The sequence below is a fragment of the Cariama cristata genome, unplaced genomic scaffold (assembly GCF_000690535.1).
Source record: "Cariama cristata isolate BGI_N322 unplaced genomic scaffold, ASM69053v1 scaffold43937, whole genome shotgun sequence".
NCBI classification, from domain to species: Eukaryota; Metazoa; Chordata; class Aves; order Cariamiformes; family Cariamidae; genus Cariama; species Cariama cristata.
The window spans coordinates 1-17,014 of record NW_009626785.1 but is presented as its reverse complement, the minus strand read 5'-3'; the positions used below and the strand labels follow the sequence as shown (position 1 = coordinate 17,014).

General features: G+C 36.3%; 1 protein-coding gene across 1 annotated transcript in view; it reads left to right on the top strand.

Annotated features, from left to right (window-relative positions):
- LOC104164722 (wiskott-Aldrich syndrome protein family member 1) overlaps nt 1-17,011 on the top strand; it is a gene marked incomplete at its 3' end in the record, with an annotated part of 23,764 nt that extends 6,753 nt beyond the window's left edge. Inside the window, exons 2-7 of the mRNA XM_009704153.1 lie at nt 3,728-3,862; nt 12,363-12,516; nt 13,218-13,335; nt 14,146-14,318; nt 16,412-16,591; nt 16,843-17,011. Coding sequence (XP_009702455.1) covers nt 3,728-3,862; nt 12,363-12,516; nt 13,218-13,335; nt 14,146-14,318; nt 16,412-16,591; nt 16,843-17,011 — 929 coding nt within the window. The remainder of the gene's footprint in view (nt 1-3,727; nt 3,863-12,362; nt 12,517-13,217; nt 13,336-14,145; nt 14,319-16,411; nt 16,592-16,842) is intronic.
- Nucleotides 17,012-17,014: the final 3 nt, after the last annotated feature.

Below are 17,014 nucleotides of genomic sequence, written 5' to 3'. Positions count from 1 at the left end.
TCCTGCGTCCCTTCCTTACTGGAGGTTAATTGTGAATAGAGCCCTTTGAGACAAGAGAGGTTTGAAAAGAAGAATAAAGTGAATAATACGTTCCCTAATTAAAAATAAATAACAATGTGTGCTCTTACTTAAATGAAAAAAAACTTCTGCCCTGTTAATAAAAATAAATGCCAGTATGATGGACTGAGAAGAACAGCTGGTAATATTGGAGGGAAGATGACCTGCTGTTTGAAAATGACAGAGTGTGGTTTATTTCTGGTCAATTAAACAAGTTTTGGAAATACAGTAAACAAGCTTTTCACAGATGTTGAAATACTTTATTTGCAGATGTCTATATTGTCATTTAATTTAATAGGCAAACAAGATCACTGATCTTTCTAATCTGGTGTTACGTATCCAGCTATGACCAAGATCCTAAGGCTTTGTTATTATTTTAGTTGTCATAGTCAACAGTCATTCTCTTTATTGTACTGCATGAAACAAGTGTAGAGGTTTTTCACAAGGCAGTCCCATAATGATGTAAATTTTCTGAAGTGTTAATAATGCTTTCGAGTATTCATTCTATATAATGGAATTAATTTTGATTTCTTACTCTTCTAACATATTACCCATAAATTAAGTGGAATGAGATCAGCTTTGTTTACTAATGTATTTTTTTTCCTCATACTTTTTTTACTTATTTGAGTTTGTGACACTTAGTTCATTGTTATCACCTGTAATCAAATCTTTTGTAATCCATTCAAAATGGAAGGTATATTCATACAGAATATACACAGAGATGGCAACGTAAACAAATACTGGATTATAAATGTTGTGGACATACATACATTCACATGTAGTATTCTTTTGAACAGAAGTTGTACATTTCACTAAAAGCAAACATTTTGCTTTGCTTGAAAAAGCATTTAGCTAAATATACTTCAGGCTAAATAGAGAGACTGCCAACAGGCACGTAGGTAGAGACGTTATGGTTGGCATACCACTTCAAACATGATAGGTTGTTTTTAATGTATTTCCCATTTGAGGATTAGTGTTCATAAGCATAGGCAAATTACTCCTTGCAATATGTTTGTGGCTGTATGCAACATAATGAAAACATTATTGAGACACATTATTTGCAACTGGAGCTCATTAATGAAGTAGATGAATTGTATGCCTGATGAAGTGATACAGATAAAACAGCCTGTAGCCTTAAAATTCACCTATAAAAGGGAAATTACTAGATTTGAGAGCCTTGCAATTTACTTTTTATTCTATACATGAATTTTTGCACTTAATTTTAATTTGCATGTCTCTGAATATTATGTGAGTTGTCTAATTATAATGAATAATATATCTGAATATATTATATGAAATATATTTGTAGTAAATGTATATTAAAAGTTTAGTAATCTTGCTGTTAGTGGATCACGTGTTTAAGTAATTTCTCTTGCTTCAGATACAGGTTAAAGAACATAAACTTTTCAGATTTTCAAGATATAAATTAGAAAGTCTTATGTTAGGTGAGTTACCAGCTAGGTAGACTCTACTAACTTTCCATTTCTATTTTACTGTGGACTGGTACTGAAAGGTTCTGAGAACGGCTGCACCTTTGATCTGCTTCTCGCTGTGGGTAATAGCAGAGAGCAAGGCAAGCACGTACAGTGCTCCTGCTAATCTCCCAGCCTCCAGCTCTTTCCAGCATGGAAGCTTCTTCAACCAGCTGGGGTTTCTGTGTATTTACTAATGCTCAGTGTTTCTTTTCCATGACTTAGTATCTTGGCAAGCTTTAATCTTATTTTTTTCATGTCATTTACAGATATCTTGAATAGCATAGGTCCCAGTACAGAAACCTATGAAAACTCACCTTTCTTAACCGTGAAGACCTTTGATTTAACTTTATCCTCTGTTTTGTACCTTCTGAGGAATTATTTATCTGTGCCATGTCATTTGTTTTTTGTGCCCCGTCTGTTAAGTTTTCCTGAAAAGCTTTGATTAAGGACTTTCAAAACTCTCTTGGAAATCTAACTCAGTCACAGCTCCCCATCCGTGTACTTATAAACCCTTCAGAGATTTCACTTTACAAACGCTGTGTTGTCTCTTCTCTAAGAAGTCATCCAGGTGTCTGCTAATTCAGTTCTTCATAATGATTTATACTAATTTGTCTGGATGTCAGGCTCACAGCCCTGTAGCTTTCAAGATGTTCCAGAAAAAAATTTTTGAACCTTACTGTTGCGCTTGCCACCTTTCAGTGTGTATTAAGGAGATTTACAAATTGTTACTGATATTTTACAGGTCATTTTGTTGATTTAGTTTTGTAATTTTTATATAGTCCCTTCAGTTTCTTTGAGCCTCCCACAAAGAGTTCTGGCCTGAGGGTCTCCCCAGTTCCTTTCACTGAATGCCAGTGGGAAGTGTTAAATTAGCTGGTCCGCAGAGGTCTTGCCTTCTCCGAGTACGGCTTTATACCTTCATTACTGGTTGGCTCTACAGACTCCCTGGCAGGCTTTCTTGCTCCTCATGTCTTTGAAGGAGTATTTATTACTAGTTTGCTAGTTGTTCCTCAGGCTAGTTTTTGGGTTTTATGTTTAATATGCCAGAATTTATGATCCTTTTTATTTTCTTCATCTGTACATTTCTTCTGATAACCCCTTTTATATTTTGTCGTTTATAGTCATGCTGGTTTTCTCTTGCTATTACCAAAGTCTTAATAAATGGTACACGCTGGCTTTGTGCTTACAACACAGTATCTTTAAGTAGTTTCCGTAGTACCTGTAGGGATTTAATTTTTGTCCTTTTAATGTGTTTATTTTAAAATGCCCTCATTTTTATGTATACTACCATATGCATTGTTCAGCAAAGGCAAAAGTTTCATAACTGTCCTTTCTTATTGTACCTGTCAGAACTTGTGTGCAGAACAGGTAGTTAGAAGTTTGTGACACTTGTACTTCCAAAACCAATGTAAGCGTACAAATAGTACACAAATTACATATACACAGTATGGTGGAATGTTTTAAAAGCTATCACGTGGTATTTCAGAAATGTGGCTACAAATTTTGCTAGGCAGCCTGGTGGGTTGTTTTCCAGTGGCATTGGCGGACTACTCAAGTTGAGTCCAGGGGGCATTAGAAGCACTGCATGGAGCACTCTGTCTGTAGAAGAGAAACTTGTTACTGATCCTTTTTTCATGACACTGGAATTGCCTGCTCTTTTGGGCTAAATGTGTGATGTCCATTGACGTGAACAAAGGAGATTCTTCTCTTACTTCAGTATAAATTCATCAGTTACTAGAATTTTGATCCTTTAAAGTAGGATTTATTATTTTAGTCTGTATTTTTTGATAGTCTGGTTCTAATTAACCTAGATAACTTTCACTTGGAAAGATAAGTTATTCCTCATACAGGAGCAACTTCAGATGCTGGAAGTCATCCTTTTATACATATCCAAGAAACTAATCAGTGTAGTTCCTTGCGTATCAGCATAGCTAAATCAATTAATACCAGCTGAATATCTGTTCTGTAATGTATTAAATAATATGATTTCTAAGAAATAAATTACAAATTAAATGTTTAACTTTTATTTACTTTTCTGAAGCATTCTTAATGGGCTCAGTAAGTACAAGTTGTTACAAGTGATACTTATGAATCTTAGATTTACTTACTTAAAATAGTTAAAAATCTTTTTCAAGGCAAACTGATTTGGCTGTCTTGTGGTATGCTTGAATTTATTTTTTTTTTTCATACTTTAGGTAAATATGCTGAAGATATATTTGGTGAACTTTTCAATGAAGCACACAGTTTTTCATTTAGAGTCAACTCTCTACAGGAACGTGTAGATCGTTTGTCTGTCAGTGTTACGCAACTCGATCCAAAGGAAGAGGAATGTAAGTTAACTCCTTGCATTTAAGATTATGCTTTTTGTCACCCAGACACCACTGATAGGTGAAATGGAAATAATAATAGCTTAAATTGTATTTATAAGAACATAGAGCAAAGCATCATGAGAAGGAGGTCCATTTCTATTTCTGCTACAGGTTTCTTTTATAGCCTTGAGCAGCTTTCTGAGCTCAGTATTTTCATGGTTACTGAACAGTGCTGTTACCAATGAATTTGCATAAAAACTGCTACAGGAGTATGTGTCACTTCAGTAGTGTTATGTATTAGTGTTAATAATATATAATATTATGTAAATGCTTGGAGATAAGTCTTTACTCTGTTTTTTTTTTTTTAAATCATTCTACTAATTCCCATGGGATGTAATCGTTTGTCCAAGTAGGATTTTTGCATTTAACTTGTTACCGTCTTACTTTCTGTATAGAGTTGTATAGCTCCATTTATTGATGCTATATATACCCTTGGATTCTTCCTAAATAGCTTTAAGTACTATAAATACTGGTTAGCACTGAGAAAACAAGTACTTCCAAAAGTCAATCGGGTAGGGCTCATGCCTATAAGATAGAATTTGTATGGGATTTAAATGATGCATAGGCTTTGTGATGACTACAGGAACATTGACCAGCTAATATTTAAATGCCATGAAGCCTTTTTGCCTTCCGGCATCTCTGTTGGTTACATGAAAGGTTTTGTTACCTCAAATGGTTTTAAGGTCTTCTAGACTATCTGGCTAAGACCTAGAAAGTGGAACGACATCCTATTGTGAAAAATAACTTCAGATTGCTTGTGGGATCCAATTTTAATATATAGAAAGCTGTTTCAGTTCTGAATGGCTAGGTAGAATATTTTTCCTGAATGACACACAACTGAAATGTCAAACCAGGAGCATGGTCTTCAGACTGTCTTTAGTTACTGATGTTGAAATTTCATTAACAGCAAAATAAAGCTAAGGAAGTTTTGATTCTGTATTTTGTGTAACTTTAATTTTAGAGCAGGTTTTGAAAGATGGCTGTTCCCAGCTAGTAGCAGATTTTCCAGGAAATCGTGACTTGCCTAGGGGAATTCTTATATTAATGGGATTTTCCGAGTCTCTTGACAACTGAGCATAAATCGTATACATACACCTCTTTTTCCAATAAAATACTATGTTTACTATGATTGGATAATGACAAAAATCCTTTCTGTGTACAGTAACAAATTGTCAGCAATTGTAATCTTGTAAGAGCTGTAACACTCGAGAGTGTTAATGTCATTTCTGCATTTACCCTTGACAGCCTAGTTTTTGGTTTAAATCACAGTGGGATATATGTTGATATGGTGTATCTAGTATGGCAACCATTCAGATTTCAGGAAAATGGAGAGATCGTTTTAAGTTGTTGAGTTAAAGCATCTAAGGATGTTACAGGATAGCAAGATGGAAAATTGTACTAGAAAATTGTGCTAGAAATATGTTTAAATAGTATGTAGTCCCAAATGCACCAGATCAATAACTTTTCACAGTATTGTGTATACTGTAGCATTTGCTAAACTGTGTAGCTAAAGAAAGGGACAGACACCGCAATTGAAGAAAATGGGGCTGAAGAGAGGTCTACTTGATCAAGTCCAGAGTGGCTAAGGGTGACTCGAATCCAATACCCTGGATTTGTCTCTCACACCATAGAGTAGCAGTGACTGCTAGTACTTCAGAGGAACACATGCAGTCATCAGTGTCAGGAACTATTAAATGACTGTTTTTATTAATCTGGGAATATCCAGTCCTTGAGCCATACCCAGTGTTCCTTATTCACAAACATCTGCCTAGAATGAGTCACCAGATGAGAACAAAGGAGATGAGAGGAAATTCAATATTATATTTCATTAAAAATTAGGAAACTGTTTCTCCTTCAGTATCCTGTTTTGGGCTTGAAATTTGGAAATTCATCATAAACAGTTTTGTTTTAGTCCTCACCTGGGCTAAAATAGCTGGAGGACATTAACGCATGAAGGTGTGGGGAAAACATTGGGATTTGCCTTCCTTAACCCTCTATCTCAGAATTATTAATTCTGAGAATTTCAGTACTTCTGCTCAGCTAACAGCATGTGTAAAACAGGCTATACTTGTAAGGTAAGTCTCATTTGCTAGTTCTTTGCCAGCAGGCAGTTAAAGAAGATTTAATGTGTTCCTTTCGGCCCATGCTATTACACAAGAGGAAGAAATTAAGATTTGTTTAAAGCTAAGTGGCATGAACAAAAGCAGCCCAAGTCAGATTCATTGAACAAGGTGCAGATACTTGATGGCATGTTTCTGATAGAGTCAAAGTAATAAAAACCTCTGAATTTTTTGAGTACTTTGTGTGTTTTCTCATTTTGAATTATTACAATATGTCTGTGAAAGAATAAAACCAAGGTTAGGATTGCACTCTGAAGAAACCTAACTTTCTGTCATAGAAGAATTTCTATGAACTTGGTTTGGTTTGAATTACTACACTGTTTTCAAATTCTTGATTTCTCAGAATTATTAATTTCATATTGTAATCATTTTTTTTACATACTTCATTCTTTTTACATACACTTTTTTTTTCTCCTCAGAAGAGATACTAAACTTGAATACAGACAAAAAGAAATCGTCTGCTTTCCTTCAGTAAACTGAACTTTATTTCAATTGTATGGGAAACTAGCCTATATGTATTCGAGAGTTATTTTATCTGGGGTCTTTTTAGGACTAGGAAAACACATTCTTGCTATGGAGGTGAACTAAGGACAGTTTCAGTAGCCCTGCAGTATAAGATATCCTCATAGGTCAGAAAATAAACCCTAAGAGTATAGTTTCTTCGCAACCATTTTTAATTTCAGTATTTACTTTATAAATACCATTACTAACTCTCTCCATATGTGTACATATATATATGCAAATTTTATAAGTATAATAATAGATTTTTGTTAATTTACCACATTTTTGTGAATTTATTTGTGCCATTATGCTTGGAGTACTACTGCAAGTAAATAATTTCATATCTGGAGAAGTCTGACAGTTTTTAAAAGAATACTTGTTTCAGCCTTTATGTTGTTCTTTCTTGAAATGCTGATACACAGTACAGCTCTGATGTACAGTGTAATGAAGTATTAGAAAACAGTTGTGTATCACTCAGAAATAAATATGAACTGTCTAATGCTATTGAAATCTCAAACTGGAGAGGATTTTCATCTCAAAGACAGTGTATCAAATTCTCGATTTCTACAGCATATCTGTTACAACTGTGACAAAACTTAAAAAACATAATGGCAGAAGTGCTATGGGTGGGCAGCCTGGCATACTTCGGGAAAGGAATCAGTGTTGTGAATTGTATTTCAGTAGGTTTCTGGCTTTGAATACATGTGCTTGGTTTTTTTCTAAACATTCTAGAAATATGGCCCTATCATAAAAAGGATAGTAGTTCAGAAATTTTGCTGGATTAACACTAAAGAGAGATTTGACGTTTTGCTATAGGCAAAAAAGGTGGCATCTGGTGGGGAGAAGCCTGAAAAGCTTCACAGCTAATTGTGGTCTGTATACTTCTGAAAACGGGAGACACTGTCAGCTTTCAAATCGGGATACTCAGCCCATTGTGAGACTTAGAAGGAAAGGGTAGAAAATCCCATTTTAAGGGGCAGCTCACTTACTGTCTCTAGCCTCTGAAGAGGAATTTGGTGAGTTTAGTATAAATGTAATCAAAGTTAAGAACAGGGAGTCATGAAAATTGGGTCATGACCTCCATGTCTAATATGTTAATGTGGAGAATAACACTATTGTCAATTCAGTCATAAGGCTTTTTACACTCGAAGTCAAATAAAGAAGACGACTGTTAAATTAAATTATATAGCAGGTCACTTTTCCTGGCACATCTCCACTTAATGAAAGTTGGATTTGAGTGCGTCTCCCTTTCGGAGATCTATGCAGATGGGCTGAGCTCCAACCCTTTTCCATGCTTTTTCTCCAATTTTCTTAGCCCTCGATTCAATTTATGGTTTATTTAGTAAGCAAATTGGTTTTAAATTAATGTGTCCAAGGCTTAATAGTTCAGTTGTAAAGCCATGATATTGCATAATTTGTGTCTTGTATATAAAAAGAGGGATCTGGACAAAATGTCATTTGCTAAATAACGTGGGGGTTTTCTTGAGACTGACCCTCTGACCGACTGCGTGATGCCACTGGGTGATTCACATCTTCCCTCTGGGGCTGCTGGGGCTGCCTGCACCCCCCGGCTCTACACGCTGCATTTGAAGCAGCTTCTGAGTCCTCTTAAAATGATTGCTCTAACATTTACATCTTCCCTTTCTTTACCTGTAGTAGTTAAGCTACATACATGCTCTATCCAAAGAGTGCTTGAGCTGTTTTGGATTTTTTTTTTTAATCAGTATTTCAGAAAATTTGAATTTCTTGTGTTGGGGCGAGCCCAAAGGAGAATTGTTTCTGTTCTGCAGAAGTAGTCTCTCTGCTTAGCAACTATTAAACCTGCAGTGACCAGTCAGAAGTATTCTGATGGCAGAGAAGCCTAATATATGTGCAATCCTAGACATTGTTGAAGTGGATAATCATTAAAAAAATAAAATATATAAAGTAGAAATCAAACTTCAAGATTGCAGTGTCTTTAGGAACTGAATAGCACAAATCTTCATCTGAAGAGAATTTTCAAAACCCCCTCAATTAATTACCTTTAATTGGAATCTTATCACTAAGTTATTCATTCGATATTGTCATTCTTTCTTCCCTGCATTTTTCAAATCACTGGGTAAGAATTTGAACAGAGAAAGACAATTGTGGGCAACTGAGTCGGTTGATTAGTCTGTAATTTCCCATAGTCATTCAGTTCTGCAAGGAGTCATAGCTGTGGCATTCAAGAGTTCATGGTCATAAAAGGTGTCGGGATGGAGTTCTGCAGAAAGTGTTGAGAGAGCAAGCTTTTAAAAGGAATATATGTTATTTAACATGGTATTTTTTGGCCTAGAACCTCATCATAAATTGTACATTGGAGTGAGTTTAAAAGAATACAAAAAAATCTAGTAACAGGTTTTTTTCCTCTGGTAAGGTAAAATAAAATGTAATATATAATGTCTTTGAAATGTAAAAGTAGCTACTTTCTGTCAGTACACTGACGTGCTCCCTACCTGACTTTTACTACAAATTGGGGATTGCAGTTTAATGAGAGGCTTAACAGGAGGTAAAATGTTATTATGTATATATATTACTGATGTGTCTTTTATTTAGTTTGTAGTTCAGCCCAAAAGAAACCCAGTTATTGTATCTTATTAGAGTGCAACTTAAATACCTATTTTTTTCCCCCCAGTTCATTGTTGATTACAAATAAAAATGGTCTGGCACCTCTTTTTCAAAACCAAATGTACAAAAGGTTGGTAGTTTTAGCTTTCTGACAGAGATAATTTTTAATTATGTGGAAAATATTGTTGTGTACAGACAGATAGACTGACTGATATAATAGGTCTTTTCGTAGACTCCAAACAGCAGACGTAGTAAAGATAAAATGGCATTTGTTCAGATCGTTGAATAAATGTTTAACTTCTGAACATCTTGACATTTAAGGAAATTATTTAAGACCCCATTTTTTTGTTCACTGCAGTAAACACAAGTGGAGTCGCAGATGGACTTTCAGGAAAGTGTATCCATATGAAATTTAGGATCTTGGCCTATATGAAGGTTCTGGTGCTAGTTAGGAATTAGGCAACTGGAAGCCTAAGTTTATGAGCACCAAGTCAAAGGCCTGCAGCATTTCCAACTCCTCCTTCAGCATCTCATCTCTTCTCACCACTGAATTCATACAGCCAATTTGTTTGATGTGCCCTCTTGCTGTGCCAGTTTGCCAACCAGCCAAAGCTAAGTGGCTGGATGACCAGCCAGGTTTTCACCTCTTCTCCCCCCTGAGGTGGGAAGCCACACAGGGCTTCTGTTTCTTAGCCAGCTGGCAAGCGAAACAAATGGCTTTGTGAGCCAAAACCTGCATGGCCCAGGCTTACACTGTGCTTGCAACATGGGATTTACCTGACCCCTGTGTGTAGGCGAGTTACATCAGTGTCATGATTCTCAGTATTTTGTGCGCCACATCCTTTCACTTCCTTAGAAACGTTGCCCTAACGTAGTCAGTTGTTTTGAACAACGGCATGCTTTTCAGTGAGTGCCAGTTGTTGGATATCAGCACAGGAGATGCTGTTAGCTCTTTGAAATTCAACAGGGTATGTTTTCTGTGAAGACCTTTGCTATGTAGCTTAGTTTTAGAGAGAAAGTAATCTATGCTTGTTGTTGGGGATTGATTATCCTCAGGTGTGTTATCCCCTTGTACGTGTTTACAGAAAGTGAAGATTTAAGAAGAAAATGGAGATTATGAATTAGACGGGCTGTATGTGCTCACTGAAGAGATTAAGGAATGCTAATAAAGAGTTTGTAGAACAATATACGTCTCAATAATACGGTGTCACATACTCCATGAGCATTTTACTATTAAAACAAAGAACTGTCTTTATTTATTTATTGGAATAAATTAATTTACTTCGTTGCCTTCAGAATGTACACAGCTTCAAAGAGAAGTATACTGACTTTTATTTTTGTTGGCATAATCTCCAATAAGTGACAGACAGTTTAAAGACTTGCAGGATCACCAAGCAACTCTGAACAAGTACATTTGGTGAGATTTGTAAAACGGACAACCCAAAGGAAAAACAGCTGAAATACAAAAGAATGTAAGACTGGGTTTTTAGATGAGGTAAACTCCAGTTCTTCTAATTGTGAACTTGTGCCAGCAAATAACAACCTGTACTTCATGACAGGTACAAAATATATCTGGTTATTTATGAGTACAAAAATACCTGCAGAAATTGAGGCTCCTAGCTGACGTTCATACATTATAATACTTCTCTCACACACTTAAAAAGCCTTCTGAGCAGCTAATTAGAAGTATTAAAAAGAATAAAAGACACTGTAATGAGTAGAACCTAAGGGTTAAAAGAAGGAAACTTCTCCAGGAACGCACCACCTTGCCAATAGCAATAAACTTCAAAAGCCAAACTGAAAATCAAATTAATCCCATCTTTAGCCTCACAAAGGATGCTGCCAATACGCTTAGGTAAGAAGATAGAACATTGCAGGAATTCCAAGCCCTCTGGAAAAAATCCTGCCTTCTGCCACTTTGTGATCACACAACAGAAATCCAGCTCTGTGCATGTGAGCGTATGTACATATGTGTACACTTGTATATGATACAAGAACCAGAGTAAAATGCAGCTTTCAGCTTAAACAGATACACTGTGTTAAAAAATTGTCACCGAAGGCTCGGGGAGGGGGGGAGGTATCCTCTCATCTTGCGTAAAGGGGCACTACTATCAACCTGTTTGTATAAAATAAACATATTTATAGATAAAATGCATGTGCTGAAAATGCTGCCTTTGCCTAGTATGTCTTAAAACTGTTTTCAGTATTGTTTGTGATTTTAAAAGAAGGAAAAAAAAGCCCAAGCCAATGAAAATGGCTGCTGCTTTATCTAGTGGAGGCCTCATGCTGGCTGCAAAGTTAGTCTTGAGACACACCTGGACTTCACAGATGTAGTAACTGAAGATCAGGGAGGGAGAGAAATATGAGACTGAACAGGTACACTGTTTCCAGAATTAAAAGTGCAAGTTTCATCAGTTGTCACTTTTCCATTAATCTTTTTCTACATTTTAATGATTGTGAAATAGAAAAAGATAGGCTTTAACAGCTGTAAATCAATATGTTTCAAATCACTGTTTAATCTATTGCATTCACCTAGCGTTGTTTTCCTTTGAATCTTACATAAAGATAATTGATTATTCCTAACTACTGCACTTAAAAACTCAAGGTGTCGCACCTGAATTAAACAGAGAAGTCTCATCTTGCTTAAACAGTCTGATTAAAAAACGACATTTGACTAGTTTCATGTGTTAGAACATAGTACTGCCTCCCATTAGAGCTCACTGGTGTCAGTGGCATAAGCTTAAGGGATTTGCTGGGTTGGCATCTCAGCGGGCCTTCAGTGGAACTGGTGCCTATATGCAAGGAATGCAAAGTTTGGCTTGCTGACAGTGTAAAGGTAACATGTATACCTCAGGATAAGAGAGTACTTTTTTAGTACCAAAAGGATGGTGAAATGGAGTTGTTAAATGTTACTAGGTACTTCTGAACTATGAAATGATATTTCATAGCTACAGTATGCAATTTGTTGAACTACTTTGGAGAGACAGAGTTCTGATGTCTATCCGGGTAAGCAAAAATTTCCTGTGAAGCTAAATAGAGGATAATGTGCTAGAAGATTACAACCATGGTTTTCACATGATCTGACAGTATCTTGCCGTGGCAGTAGTGCTAGATGAATTTATATTTGTTGTAAAATGTGTAAGATGATAGTAGTAGTGCTTTATATTTATATTCTAATCAGCATTAAGCAATTCCAGATTAATCCAAATAAACTATCTTTGGTAGTTTTTTTAAATGGCATTATCCCCTTTCAGTATCACTGCAGGACATTACAATGAGGAAAGCTTTCCGGAGTTCCACAATTCAAGATCAACAGCTGTTTGACCGCAAAACTCTGCCTATTCCTTTGCAAGAAACTTATGACGTTTGTGAACAGCCACCTCCACTGAACATTCTCACCCCTTACAGGTTAGTAAAATAAAATTAATCAAAACTAATTTCTAGCTTATCATATGTAATAGAGATGCTATATCCAGGCACCTTGCTCATGTTGAGTAGCACTTGAATATCTAATGAGCCCACCTAGAAAACTGTGAAGCTGGTGGAGGAATACCGGCAGCAAAAGACATTATAAGCATTAAAACTTTACTCTGCTTTACTCAAATTTTACCCCAGTGTAACAATGATAAGAGAAAGCCTTTTTTATTATCTATATTTATTAAACTGTGTAATGCTCTTGGATGTGAAGTGAAGAAAATAAGGAATTAAGTATGTAGAAAGAAGGTTCTTCAATGGAAGTGAATGCTGTTTGCTGTCCCACAGTCAATTTGAATCAGTAGTTGGACATGAGCAGCCACATGAATTTGCTCATTATTTTAAGAGCAAGATTTGAGTTACTGGAACGAGAGTTCTTTGATTTATGATGCCCTTTTTTATCTACGGCTTGTGTTAAAGTTACTTGTCTAAAATCAGGACCTTGAATACAAGGAAAGATGGTAAAGAATGATGGCACAGGAGGTCAATGTTCATCTTTTTTATGTTCTTCAGTAAAATTATTTCAGGGTTTGAGATAACTAGGTATTCCATAATATGCCTTTCCTTTGCCTTACTGTCTGGATTCATGTGTTGTCAAATAAATAGTATGCCCTGTTTGCGTCACTGTATTTCAGGGATGATGGAAAAGAGGGTTTGAAGTTTTATACCAATCCTTCGTACTTCTTTGACCTGTGGAAGGAAAAAATGCTGCAGGACACCGAGGACAAAAGAAAAGAAAAGAGGAAGCAGAAGGTATGTATGTTAGCTTTACATAGCTTCTGGTTGGTTTTTTTGTGGAAAGGGCTGACTTGCAGATATGGTACATTTTTCATTATGCAGTTAATAACAATCCAAACTTTACAGAGTCATCTTCATTCAACTAAAACTACTTGTATTCATTCAGTTCCATCAACTTTAACAAATAAATATTTCATAATAACAGTATAATAATATAGAAGGGCCTAGAGCTTTCATCTTGTCTTAATGTAACTAAAAGCAGGTTTGCCAAAACTTGTAAGTCTTCTGGCAATGACTCAAAAAGGAGAAAAAAGGAGGAATACAGCAAGAATAAAGAATTTCACTGGAACACCATTTTATAATACAAAATTCTGACAATCTTACCGGTGAAAAAGTGTGAATGACATTCTGATAGATACATTTACTCTAAACTAGAAAGAAATTAGTAGAAATAGAGCACCTTGTTTATATTTTCTTAAATACTTTTGCAGAGGTAATGCTACTCTTTTGTTTCACCATTATTCTGTATATTTCAGAGACAGTAAATATAAGTGTCAAATTCATAATTTCAATTCAGACTTAGAATAAAATGCTACTGATACAGTTATTTTTCTCTGTATTATTCAGCTGATTATCCACTAGACTGAAATTTCTGCCTCTTACAAGTCTTTTCGGTTTACATAGCGTACATAGGCTGGCTGAAAGAAAATTTTTCTTGCACTTGAATTAGAATTGTTTTTCATTACTTTGTGGCTCATGTTTAAATGCAACTAATTAAAAAACACTGTCTTAGTTGTCAGTTTTGTTTGCACAACTCTCCTACAGCAGAAAAATCTTGATCGCCCTCATGAACCAGAAAAAGTGCCAAGGGCACCTCATGACAGACGGAGAGAGTGGCAGAAGTTAGCCCAAGGTCCAGAGCTCGCAGAAGATGATGCTAACCTCTTGCATAAGCATATTGAAGTTGCTAATGGCCCAGCTTCACATTTTGAATCAAGGTTCCTTTTTATTTTTTCTATCCTTTATTAAGTACAGATACTACATAGCAAACATGCTTGAGAAATGGTAAATGATGAGATGCTGCTACTATTCTTGAAATGCACTGGAAATCATGGATTTAGCTCAATCGAAACTCAGTTTTAAAATACTTAGTGTGTCCTTACAGGAGTAGTTATTATCTTGTTATTTTTAGGAGTAGCGTGTGTCCTTGGAATTCATTGTGTCCTTGAGGATGTGTTGCTGTCTGCACCTTGAAGAAGGTGTAGTGTCACTGTTGCAAGCTTGCACCCAGGTGTGTCACGACATTCCAGTTTTGACCTACAAAATCCCTATTATTCCAGTCTTGATTTTTCTTAAGCGGACACTGCCAGGACTATACGGCATGTTCATCTATGTGAACAAACGTCCACTTGGAACTCAAATGAGAATGCTGAGGTTCTCTTTACTCCTGAGCAAATCCAAGATTTGATTGACATTTCTGGTTATAGTCTATTACAAAACCTGATCTGTTGGATTCTCATTTCACAGCATGTATTTGCTGGTGGCTAAAAGCAGCGTTTCACATGGTAAACACCTGCTCTGTTTATGCTTCTGGTGTTTGTGCAAAACCAAGTCCATTTTACCAGCCAAGAAACATCTGATAGGAAAGAGGGCTGACAATTAATATCAGGAGTTTTGGGGGTATGTTATTTGGGGCTTGAGTTTTTTTAAATTAGAAAGTATTCATTGTCCTCCAAAAAATAATTACATTTTTCCCCTATCCTTCGCTGGCCAAAAGCACACCATATGAGAGTATTTTGTTTAGCTTTGTAAGGCCTTCATACAAACTTAATAGTGACAGTGGGTAATTGTGACAGCTCTAGGAAATAGTGTTTGCTGTCTGAAAAATGGAAAAACCTGCTTGTAGAAACTTAGCTCAATTCAGAAAGTAAGAATGGTCTCAGTGCATTTCACTCAGTAGGGTACAACTCAAGTTATGGTGATTAACGTTTTTATGGGGAACAACTTTATACTATCTTATCTTTGTAAACTCCTGTCTCGAGTTGTTCGCAGAAACATCTGCTTTCCTGCTGTCCTTCTGTTGCGTTGTACCTCAGATTCCACATTAGACACACTTGTTGCAGGACTCCTTTTATATCCAGGACCCTGGCCTAAACCTTGATTATCTCAGTACCAGTAATGCAATTCTGAATAATGCTGTAGTGCTTGGGAGCACTGCATGTGTGGAGCATGCTGCTCAGATACAGAACAGTACTGTGCTTTTGAGTAAGAACTTCACCCCCAAAGAATTTAATAGGCTTAGATACTACAGTGGTGGCAGTACGTGGAAATGAGAGTATTGCTTTGCTTGTTGAAAAGTGTTCTGCAAACACATTTCCTCTGAATTTAATAAGTTTTTTTAAAATCTTTAATTGAGTAATTAACATTTCCTAACTGATCAGGTCCTTGAAGTGAGTCTAAAGTTGTCATTAACAAGTAAGTTGAATCATCTTTATTTACTGCTACTACTCAATAATAGATATTTAGATTATCCTCCTTACATCCATTGTATAGCTACAAAATATTAGGTCTAAAGTAGTGAGTTCTCTGTATATATTGGAATATAGATCCTCTGACAGAAGTTCAGCTAAATTATTCAGTTGTAAATTCTACCATTCTGACATCGATGGATGTTTCATGAATGTTATAAAAGAATGTGGTTGCATATATAGAGAGATTGAGGAGCAGCAATGATTACTGAGTATAATGTCTGTCTCATAATAAATACACTCTGGTATATGTGTATTTCTGATTGTATTGCTATGTTTACTTAACTTAAAATAATGTGACTAATAAACACTAAGATCACACAGATACTGTAGAAATTGTCTGATACACCTGTCAAAATCATTAAACCCTTGAGCTGCTAGAAGCAATGGCATGGAAAGTGGGATAAATTATTAAAAAGCCATGAAGTACAATATGCAACTTTGGTGCAGAGACTGTAACTTGAATTCAGAAATCAAACTGAAGTGTAGAACAGTAGCTGACGGCTCTAATACTTTTATTAAAGGTCACTAACGTTGGATCATTTTTCACTGTTTTCCTACAGATCTCAAGCATATGTGGACCATATGGATGGATCATATTCACTTTCTGCATTACCCTATAGCCAGATGTCTGAACTTCTGAACAGAGCCGAGGAGCGAGTGTTGGTCAGACCACATGAGCCACCACCGCCACCTCCAATGCACGGAGCAGGAGATGTGAAACCTGTGCCTCCTTCTGTTAGGTATGAAGTGGTCAAGTGTAAACTCAGTTAATAGCTGAATCTGAGCAAAGGTCTGTTGGAAGACTGATGCATACTCTGTACTGAGAATTAGATTTCCTTGTGTACGAGGTATGAATACCTCAAAATCATCGTACTACATAATGCTCTTTAATGCCCAGCGTTCAGTATTCTTGAGTTGCAGAAGTGAATCTATTCCTCTGTTTTTCCACTCTCCAGCTCTAATAACTTTGTCTTGTTATTGGATGTTTCAGTTCTGCTACTGGCTTGGTAGAAAATCGTCCTCAGTCACCAGCAACGGGCAGAGCGCCAGTGTTTGTGAGCCCCACTCCTCCTCCTCCACCACCTCCACCTCTTCCATCTGCTTTGTCAACTTCATCGTTAAGAGCTGCTATGACTTCCACGCCCCCACCCCCTGTCCCACCC